The sequence below is a fragment of the Vigna angularis genome, chromosome 1 (assembly GCF_016808095.1).
Source record: "Vigna angularis cultivar LongXiaoDou No.4 chromosome 1, ASM1680809v1, whole genome shotgun sequence".
Lineage (NCBI taxonomy): Eukaryota > Viridiplantae > Streptophyta > Magnoliopsida > Fabales > Fabaceae > Vigna > Vigna angularis.
Genome location: NC_068970.1, coordinates 6,425,644 through 6,437,793, shown reverse-complemented (window position 1 = coordinate 6,437,793; position 12,150 = coordinate 6,425,644). Strand labels below are relative to the sequence as shown.

General features: G+C 28.7%; 1 protein-coding gene across 1 annotated transcript; it reads left to right on the top strand.

The window, feature by feature from the left end:
- The first annotated feature begins 7,838 nt into the window (after nucleotides 1–7,838).
- Nucleotides 7,839–9,948, top strand: LOC108322109 (AAA-ATPase At5g57480). Its single transcript, XM_017554089.2, has one exon. It carries the CDS (start codon nucleotides 7,884–7,886, stop codon nucleotides 9,417–9,419), a length of 1,536 nt encoding a protein of 511 aa, XP_017409578.1. The 5' UTR covers nucleotides 7,839–7,883; the 3' UTR covers nucleotides 9,420–9,948.
- The last annotated feature ends 2,202 nt before the right edge of the window (nucleotides 9,949–12,150 follow it).

The following is a 12,150-nucleotide window of genomic DNA, read 5'->3' as shown; positions in this document are numbered from 1 at the left end:
AATTTTAAGTTTATGAACTAAAAGATAAAGATTGTAAGTAAAAATAATTTTACCTAGAGTTTAATATGTTTGTTCGAATCTAGAAGCAACTGACCATATTTTAAAAAATGGTAACGTGAAATTTGTTTTTAGCAACAGTTCCCGAAGTTGTGCATTCAAATTTCGTTGAAAAGAAGAAAAGTTATTTGGAATGGGAGGTGTATATGAAACAGTCAATTTCAAAGACTGAGAATTGATAATGAAGTTGAAATTCCCTACAGAAATTTATTCTTTTTTATTTTCTGATAGTTTCTCAATTAAAATTTTGGTCAAAAAACAATAAGCAATTGATTCGATACGAACGATATTAGTCGAAAGAAATTATAAAGCATCTCTAAAGTATAAGAAAGTGGAAGGTGGCTACAATTTCTTGATAGCTATTCTTCAATGAAAATAAAATAAAAGAAAGAAACTGAAAGTAATTTATTCTTATAACCTTATCCTGTCTTAATATTCCTCAGTAATGGAAGGCCATGAAAAATGGAAAACACGAAACCTGAATTTTCTAAATTTTGGCGATGAAAACTGTCTTAATATCGTTGTTGGCTTTGCTTTGCCATGGAAGTTTGCTTGCTAATACTTGCATTTTCATTTTTTTTATTGTGATTGTTTGTTGGAGAATTTAGTCATGACTTTGTATCAATATCCTATTTATTTTATTTACGTTGTGTTTTTTTAATACGTTGTAGTGGTAAAATAAGTTTGTGTTTTTTATACTTTTACAACATCTAAAAGCAAAATTAAAGTTTAGTTTACATAAAACATGTTGTAATGTCTACATAATATGATAAAATATTGACATAACTTTTTATCAAAAATTTTAAGACAATAAATTAATTAATTTTCAACTTTATATCATACAAAATTACTTATTTTGTGGTGATATTTCTTTTTCAATGTTTATTATTTTTTTTATCATTAAAAGGATGCTATTTTTATCAATAATTCACTGAGATTTATTTTTTAGTATTAACTAAAAAACTTTCTTCAATATTGATTAATATTGTTTAGCAATATCAATTGAAAATATTTGTCAACTGACAGAGAAATAAAAAAATAGACAAAAATTTCTTAACTCTTAACACCATAAAAATATTTTTGATTAATATTTTATATGAATAAAAATATTAAAATTTACTAAAATATTTAAAAATGAAATGATTAAAATAAAATTAATTCAAAGTTTAATATATTTAAATATTTTAGAAACTATAAAATATTCTATCAAAAATTTCAGTCATTCTTTTAGGCGGAAGGGAATGGCAGTGCCAGTCTATATATTATTATCCCTATCTAGAGCAAATAATCATCCCTATCTAAACTTAATTAAATCATACCAAATTAGATTACTAAGTTGATAAGAATGGATTTGCAGTGTTATAGATTCAAAACAGTTTTTGTTTTTAACGAGGAAGGGTTTGTGACTAACAATGTATAATTAAAATATTAATGTTTGAAATTATATTGCAGGTGATTCTTTTAGTAATAGGATTTTTTATTTGGAAAATTGTTTGGAAAAGGAGTGATAAGAAAAAAGTGGTAGAGATTGATATTAATGATAAAACTGTTTGATTTTGCATAGGAATGAACATATTGTAGGGTGCAGAGAAGTGATGAGACGCAGGCACTCATGACTGCGTCACTGTGGTCTGTGTACTGTAACCATCTATCTGGTTTTACGTGATGCTCATTTTCGTACCTCTGTCTCTGTCTCTTCCTGCCACACAGTCACACACATACAACACAGAGTTTTTGCTTTACGTAATGGCTTACCCTTTTTTAACTTTACCCACTTACATTGTCAAAATATACTCTTCATCTTTTTTTAATAATACTTTTCTAATTACCATCTATTTACCACATCCCCATCAACCAAAATGCCTCAGAGGTTCTCAGATAAACATCTCCTCACATAGATTCCAGTAGATTAAAATAACTTATCTACTCCACATATTTCAGCGAATTTAAGGAAAAAAAAAAACAAAATTATTTAGATTTTAAAAAATAATAAAAACTAAAAGATTTTGAAATCAAAGTTTATAAAAAGTAATGAATAATGTTATACTTTAATAATTTTTTAATTAATAAATATAAGGTTTAATTTTACCATGTTTCTTCACTCTTTTAAAAAAGTTTCACGTTTAAACTTATTTAAAATTATCAATTTCGTTCAAACATAATAAAAAAATGATTACTCTTCACATAAAACAATTTGTAACCACTTTTCACTACGTTCCATTCCATTTTTTATCAACTTATATATATCTTCTTCAAATAAAAAACAATGTTTTAATAATATAAAACGACAAAAACAATAAATATATATATATATATATATATATATATATATATATATTATTGTTTAAATATATCTAACAAAGTATTTTTTTTGTCAATTTCAAAAGAATATTAAATTAATAAAAATATTATAATAAAATTAAATAGAAATAGAATTTGTAAAACTAAATAGTATTTAAATAATTTTAATAAATAAAATAGAGAGAGAAAACGAGAGCTTATGGAAAAAAAAGTTAATTTTTTTATGAATGGTTAATCGGTAGTTTTCATTTTTTATAATATCTATTAGTGAGTTTTTTTTTTACTATCAACACAAATATTATTATTTATCAATATTTTTTTACTATCAACACAGACATTATTATTTATCAATAGTTTGTTTCAATCTTCGTAAATGTTGACTGAAAACAAAATTTAACAACATTAATTATGATTGTTTTATGTATGTCTTAATTAATTTAAACATTAATTAAGATTCAATTTCATGGTAACTTGTTCATAAGTAATAATTAATAATTTCACTGTAAATTGAGATGAGCAAATTCTTTATGAAATATATATTTTTCAATGTCTAAAAATGGTTAAAATTATAAAATTAACACGGAGAAATATTCTGCTGTATAAAACACAATAAATTGTTTAGTTCTTTAAAATTATAAATGTAAAATATTATACTCTTTCCTTTTTCACTTGATGGAAATAATTCAAAAGCTAATTGAGAGCATAGAAGACAATTGTAAGTCATTAAAAAAAATGACGTAAATTAAATCTTTAGATAAATAATGACACATTAAACAAGAAAATAGAAAATAACGGAATAAAATAAATAGTTGTGTTTTAATGATAAAGAGTTAAAGGGATAAGATAAAAGAGAATATTTCATATGAAATAACTGATTTTCTTTTCTTTTCCTAGTTAAAAGATTACTACAAAAAACATATACTTAAATTTAAGCAGGAGAAATAAAAAGGAGAGATTTTTTTTATAAAAAAATTATAATTGATACTTTTTAAAATACCATGTGTAAGAGCTAAAGGTGAAAATTAAATGTTAAAAGATGTTATTTTAAAAGGTGTTTAGAAATCAGAAGAGAGAAAGCTGCAAACACTAACAAAAGGCTGCATTTCACAAGAAAGCAATTAAACCTAAACATAAAAGATTACTACATTATATTTTATTATAAAAATAATTTAATATAAAATAAAACAAATCTTAATTATATTAACATAAAATGTAAGTTATCATTATTTTTTTATATCTATATATAGATGAGACTCTAATTTTTCTATTTATATTTGTTTTTCAATTCTACTTTTAAAATAATTTTTTAAAATTAAAATAATTATTTCATCAAATTTATCATTTTATTAACATAATAATTTTTTTAATTAAAAAATTTTGCACAAAAATAAATAAAAATTATTTATAATAAAATTATACAAATTATATATATATATATATAGAGTTTTCAATATATATATATATATATATATATATTTATATATATATATATATATATATATATATTTATATATATATATATATATATATATTTAAGTATATAACTAAATTAATAACAATAAAAATAATTCTAGTAGTTTTTATTATAGATATAAAAATAAACATATAGAGTTTTCACTAGTTACTATAATAATAACTATTTATTATTATTATTATTATTATAATTACTATTATAATTTTTATCATAATAATAATAATTCATAGAATTTTTTTTCCACATTTTTACATGTTTTAAATAATTCCTTTTAGTTAAAATAATTATTTTATCAATATTATTTTTAAATTATTGTTTATTTAAATTTGAAATTTTTTTCTATTTGACTGTTCTTTTAAACTTAATAATTTTTCAATTAAGAATTACGTACAAAATAAATAAAAATTATTTACAATAACATTATAAAAATAATTTATATTTTATTTTATAATTATAGTAATAATAATAAAAATACATTAGTATATTATATTAATTAATTTATAAGTATATAAATTATCACTAGTTATTTTTTTATCATAAAAAATAAACACACGAATAAATATATAAATTATCACTGGTTATTATAATTATTAATATTATTATAATAATAATAATTATTAATATTATAAAAGTAGTAATAATAATAATAATTTATTACTGTATATTACTTTAGTATATTATATTAATTAATTTATAATTATATATAGAGAGAGAGAATTATTTATTAATTTTATATATATATATATATATATATATATATATACTAATGTGTATATATATATAATGTCGAGAATCTATTTATATATAGAGAGAATTTATTTTTAATATATAGAAAGAATATAAGAATTTATTTTTTATACATATAATAATTGATTTTTTTATCATTCTCATCATCGATTTCAAATATGTTTTTTTAGCAACGTAATCTCTTCCAAATTCTAAGAATGGGATGATAATAATGTAATTGATGTAAAAATTAATTTTTATTTTCTCACCATATTTTTCAGTTTAGTGAAGTTCCTCTTTGGTTGTCAATATTGGCAAGTGTATTTCCATGCAAATTGTTTCATACAAATATGTTAGAATAATGATATTTTAACAATATTTTTTTGACAACATTTTAACATCATCTAGGTGTCATTTTATGATTGGTCCATGTTAGTGTTTATAATTATTATTATTGATTGTGGAGTAATTTTGGACCAATCACATAATGACACGTAGATGATGTTAAAATGTTGTCAAAAAAATGTTGTTAAAGTATCATTATCCAATATGTTATGCACATCTTTCTTTAGGACAATGATATTTGACAACATTTTTTGACAACATTTTAACATTCTTTACGTGTTCTTCTGTGATTGGTCTAAAATTACTCCACAATCAATAATAATAATGATAACCACAGAATGAGACATAGATGATGTTAAAATATTGTTAAAAAAATATTGTCAAAGTATCATTATCCATTTATTTCGTAAACAATATTTCAGTAATCAAAACAAAGGCTACTTCAGTATAACTTAAGTGTGATGAAAATGTAACTGTAAATACTTTCAATCACTTTATTTTGCTAAAATTATTGAATGAGGTATGAAATTATTTTCAACTAATACATACAAATGAAAAAAAAAATCATAAAATATGAAATCTGTCATAAATTGAGAAAAAGATTTCAAGCCAGGTATGCATACTAACTCACAAGTCTTGGAACCAATTCCAATATAGAATGAACTAATATTTTCAGCTACATATATTTTATGTAGAACAAACTAATTCAACCCATATATTGCATGTCAAATGTGGATTGGACCTCAACAAATCGAATTGACCCACATTACTTCTTCTGAATAAAATAATTAAAATTATTAATATAAAAATGAAATTACGCTTGTTTCTTTCTTGCATCAAGCATTTTTTTTTATGTTTTTTTTTCTCTCTTTCGTATCACATATTTCTTTCCTCCTTAGAATACATATATACTGACTGAAATTCATTTTTTTAATGAAGCACATTGTGGATTTTTGTACCTTTTTGGATAGGCATATAAAGTAAGATATAATAAAGAACAATAGGACAATGGATTTAGTTTAGAGATTCAAGAAGCATACTCTATTGTTCTTCGTACCCCCGTCCAACTAAAAACAAAACAACAAATTAGTCAAATGCACAAACCATCTTTCTCAGTAATCAATTTAAATTTAAATCAACTCTTTTTTCTTCTCTCTCCTGTCATATCTTATACACCTTTTTATCCATATTATTACTTCTCAATGACACCATTTTAATAAAATACTATTTGCTTTAAACTGCACTCTTTCAAATGAATACCATGATTTTGGTTGTTTTATTTTTTTTGAGATTCCCCTGTCAATCATTCACAAATTATTGTTTAAATCATTTTCACCGAGGATAAATAGTACTTGTCCATATCAGTTTAAATCAGTTTCACCAATGATTCTGTTGTTTCCATTCAATTTTATTCAAAATAACATACATGTGAAACACTCAAAATTATCTTAATTTTCTAAAGATGACCATTTTATCAAATTTGAAGTAAATCATGTACAGAGTGTGAGTGACTATTTGTTTAGAGGATGATATCTATAGGGAATCCTTCTCTGCAGGAAGCAATATGCGTGTGTCTACATTTAAACCAATAACATTTATCCATCTAGAATTGATGGAATATAAGACACTTTTTTGTTTTAAAATATAACCAATGAGCATCATTTCCTCTACATCCTTTTACGAAAACATTTGGATAGAAATTGTGGCTGTGTTTTTGTCGTATTTTTATAGAGAGGGAATAGCAAGAGAGAAAAAGGAAAGAAGTGTTTTAGTAGTACCAACAAACTATTCATAAGGTTGGCAGGTTGGACCCATTGTGAATTGGACACTTGTTATGGGTTGAGATTAAAGAAACCCTTCTTTTATGCTCCCCAAATGGCTTCGAATCCTTCCATATCGATTCCCTCGATTAACTACTTCCTCAATCTTTTCTCAACTGACAAGCAACCCCATTAATTTGTAGTCAGAAAATGTATGAAAGGAAAGATAATACTCCAAATCAAATAAATGTTTCAGAAACAAAAAAGAATAATTCGTTAGATAATTGTGTTTACATGTGAGAAAGAGTTTGGTGGTGGGGTCTTATTACTTGTAAATTTCAATCAATGCTTTAGCTATAGACAGGGGTCCCTATATTCTTATTAATCTTCTACTAATTGAAAGGAAATGAAATGAAATAAAATGACACATCCAATGTGCATATAGTTTCCACTGAGGCAGTACAATACAATAATTAAAAAGGACAGCATAGCCCAAACCCAGTGGTACATGATCTTCTCGGTTTTACTACTAATTAATTCCTGCAAAAACTCACATGCACATATGACATATCCCTATCAGCATCAGGATTCAGGTACGTGGGTAAGTGTTTTGAAATAATAACGATAATAGAAACAAGAAGGGTGTGTTGTGGTGTTTCTAATTATGTGATGTTTTTTTAACCCATAGTCGTTATTGACATGGGTGCAACCAGCTGTAAATCCTTCCTTTTTCAACATAGTAGCTTGTCCAATTGCAAAGAAAAGATATGGAAAGGGGGCATTCTGATAGCATTTCAGAGTGATGTTCAGCCATCCATCCATCTATCTCTGGCAGCAGCAAAGTTCAAAATAAAATTTCCACATTAGTGTAAAGGGAGAAAAAGAATCCTTTCAAAAGTGCTGTAGTGTAGCTTAAACACTCAACACAATACATTAGGCCCCATCTCTGATTTCTGCTTTCTTCCCAACCCAAAATTCCAAAACCCTTTTTGTTTCTTTCTCTCTCTCTCCTCTGTACTTAAATCCCCTTCCTTGGCCCACGCACTACTCTCTTCACATCACATTACCTTGCATTACATTACATTTCAAACCTCTTCGCTTCCTTTCTATTCTCTTCTTCCCTTTCACAACCCCTCACTCTCTCTATATATACACCCAACATCACTACCATCAAATTACAACCCGCCCTCATCTGTTACAAAGAGGGGAAAACAAAAAAAATGAGAGAATATTGGACCTCTCTCGCCTCACTTCTCGGTGTGTTTGCCTTCTGTCAAACCATCCTCCAAGCAGTCTTCCCCCCGGAACTCCGTTTTGCTTCCGTCAAACTCTTCAATCGGATCTTCCACTGCTTCTCCTCCTACTGCTACTTTGACATAACCGAGATCGACGGCGTCAACACCAACGAGCTCTACAACGCCGTGCAGCTCTATCTCAGCTCCTCCGTCTCCATCACCGGAAACCGCCTGAGTCTGACACGCGCCGTCAACTCCAGCGGCTTCACCTTCGGCCTCGCCAACAATGACAGCATCGTGGACACCTTCAACGGCGTCAACGTCCTCTGGGAACACGTGGTCACACAGAGGCAGGCCCAGACCTTCTCCTGGCGTCCTCTCCCCGACGAGAAGCGTGGCTTCACGCTCCGGATCAAGAAGAAAGACAAGTCCTTGGTCCTTAATTCCTACCTCGATTACATTATGGAGAAAGCCAGCGATATCAGAAGGAAGAACCAGGATCGTCTTTTGTACACCAATTCCAGAGGTGGTTCCTTGGATTCCCGGGGTCACCCTTGGGAATCCGTGCCCTTCAAGCACCCCAGCACCTTTGACACATTGGCCATGGACCCTCAGAAGAAGAAAGAGATCATGGAGGATCTTCAGGACTTCGCCAATGGACAATCTTTCTACCATAAAACTGGAAGGGCATGGAAGAGGGGTTACCTTCTCTATGGCCCGCCAGGGACTGGTAAATCTAGCATGATTGCGGCTATGGCCAATTACCTTGGCTATGATATCTATGATTTGGAGTTGACAGAGGTGCATAACAACTCTGAACTCCGGAAGCTTCTCATGAAAACCAGCTCCAAGTCTATCATAGTGATTGAGGACATCGATTGCTCTATCAACCTCACAAACAGAAACAACAACGGTAACACTTCGGTTTCGGCTTCGAGGAGTTACTATGATTCGGAGTTACGAGGTGGCGGCGGCGGTGGGTGCGGCGAGGAAGGTGGGAACACAATTACTCTGTCTGGGTTGTTGAATTTCACTGATGGGTTGTGGTCTTGTTGCGGGAGTGAGAGGATTTTCGTGTTTACCACCAACCACATTGAGAAGCTGGACCCTGCTCTGTTACGGAGTGGGAGAATGGATATGCATATTTTCATGAGTTACTGTTCGTTCCCGGCGCTGAAGATTCTGCTGAAAAACTACCTGGGGTGTGAAGAGTGCGAGATAGAGGAGACAATTTTGAAACAGTTGGAGGAGGTTGTGGACGTGGCTCGTATGACTCCAGCGGATATCAGCGAGTTATTGATCAAGAACAGGCGCAAGAAGGAGAAGGCGGTGGAGGAACTGTTGGAAACGCTGAAGGTGAGGGTGGAGATGAACGAGAAAAATGGGTTTCTGATGAGAGGGGAAAATGGGGTTGAAGAGGAAGAGCAAGAAAAAAGAGCTTTGGACAGTGAGAGCCCTAAGGAGGAGTCAGAAACTGAAGAGAACTGCAAGGAAGAAGATGAAGAAGAGAAGGTGAAGTGATATATAATGGTGATAATTATAATAATAATGTTGTTCAAGACTTGTTTGGATGTTTCCCAAAGAAGGAGAATAGAATGGAATGAATACATACAGTGTAATGTCCAATAGCCAGTAGCAGTAGTAGTAGTGGGTGGTGGTGGTGGTGGTACATGGTGAAGGAAATTTTTGAAGGGTGGAGAAGCTTAGCTAGGGCCTCTAATTTGAAAGATGTCACAGATTGGTGTGTGGTTTAGATTTGAATAATGGAGTGGTTTTACTATTTAGATATGTAGGGAAAGTCGATCTGCATCGTGATACAGTTTAAGATGTGTTTCATTGTTAGATTTGTTTGGGGTGTGGGTGGGACTTTACACCCTGACATGGCTGGGGAGCCAGCTGGGATGTTGGTGAACACCTGGGTGCACATGGCATGGGAAAGGTTGGTAACCTGATGGGACTTGTAGGGAATAATGGTAATAAGTAGGGTAGGACTATTGCCTAATGACAAATTTTAATCATGCAATCCAAAACTCTCTTTATTCTAAACCAACTCTCACCTTGTCAAATTTATTTATCATCACAATGCTGAATAGTAGTAAGCTTATGTTAATTCTGCTTCTTTATCATAACTTTCAGGTTAATCTCAGAACAACACTCCTTCCATTTATATTCTTTTTCCATTACTCTTTTCAGATTAGGAAGGAACATTGTTTCATATATTGAAAACAACATGTTTTTATATTCAAAGTAATTTGCTTTTTGGAAATACATTTTTACATATCCTTATTTTATAAATAAATTAAGAAATTTTTTTTTTTTTATCAGTCATCGTATTTAAGTTGTCTAAGTGAATGACTTCCAACTAAACCGTTCAAAGCCGAGTTTGAGTTACTATACCAGATGTTGCGCACGTTTAAGCAACACTTTTGTTACACTTATATTTTAGGATAAATTACCTATAAAAAAGTGTTATTTATTATATTTTGTTGTAATATTAAATATCAATTCGATTTCAGATTAGGTTATTTTAGTGTTAAACTATAATAATATTCACTAATCAATTCGATATTTAGACAAAAATCTAAACAATTTTTTTTTTACCTTTTTAATTATTAAATTATTTTATTTCAACAAATTCTTTTATAAGGAAACTTTAAGAAAGAAAATAAGAAAGGAAAATAAAATAACATTTTCTAAGTTAAAAGTAGTTTAATCTTTTATACAGGTTCTTTATATTTTTTTATTTCATTAGTCATGTATAAAATGTTGTAAAAACATTTTGTATATAAATTAATTTTAATTTACGAAAAATCTATTTCATTCCTTTAAACATCTCTCACTTTTTGACACTTTCTTTTTTTTCTTTAAGAAACAACACTTGAATTTTTCATCAAGAAATTTGGTATCAGCAAATAACCAAACTAAAATACAAAAAGTTACCTAGACAACATCTTTGAGAAAATTAAGAAGAATTAATAGCACTCGAGCCGTGCGCTATATTTCAACACTCACACAACCTTAAGCGATTCAGCAACTCCAAATTTAACAACATAAATAAGAAATGTGTTTGACATTTGAGGGATTAAAGTTTGGAGCGTGATAGAGTTACCTGGAGCATAAAAGTATTTACATTGTGAATTGGAGGGTGACAGGTGTGTGTGGGTGATTGGATGAGCAGAGTTGAAATTTGATTAAGATTTGGAAATGTTGAAATGAGTGTGGGGGTGGATAGGATTAGAATAAGAGGAGAGGTAATAGGTGGAAAAGAAGTGATGAATAGAGAGATTTTGTGTTCGGAAAAGGAGGGTATAGAGGCACAAAAGCAACTAGAAAGTCTTCTCATACAATGAGAAAAAGTTGACAATATTTGCTTCTTGATTTTGATATTGAGTTGTAAAGGCTATGAGGTTAGTGCTTTGTACTTTAAGAAAAAGGGAATGTACCAAAACCAAAAGCCTCAAGGCTAAGTTCCCACAACTCTCACATGCAACAACCTTTCAATTATTATCATTACATCAAATGAAAACACACTCATCTTATCTTCATTCCATTGCTAATATCAAATCTTTACTTTAATTATTAATCGTCTTTATCTCTATAATTAAAATCTATCTTTTGAAACACCATAAATAATTAAATTCTTGTTTATTAGACGCGTAAAATTAATTGTTTACTTCGAAGGCAAAACTTTTTTTTTTTTAATTTGCTTAAATAAGAGATTCATTAGTTAAAACATGGTCGATTTTTAATTGAAGAGATAAAATTCTTCTCAAAGATCAATTATTACGCACTTATAATTCTAAATTAAATATAGACTCGTTTTTTAAAACACGATCAATTATTACTTCCAGATAAAATCTTCATAAAGACATTCTTTACTTTTCTTAAAGATTGTTTTGTTTCTTCTCTTTCCATTCTAAACTTCAAGTTCTTATTATGCACATAACATGCATTCATGAGTATCAGAGGTAAGCACTTATCTATTCAATGTACATTTTGCTTTATTGTGCTTTTAAGATTTCTATGACCTTTTAATACATGTTTTTTTTAGTGAATGATATATATATCTTACCTCAATCAATTTATTCCTTATTTTAAATAATATCAAATTAATATCTTTTATTTTATTTAACATATAACCTACGCGATAATTCATATTTACGTTAATATTTTAAGCGATAATTACAATTCTTTACATCATCTGCAGTAAATGTTTCATTATTTGCATATATTATGCTTAGAATACGTAAAA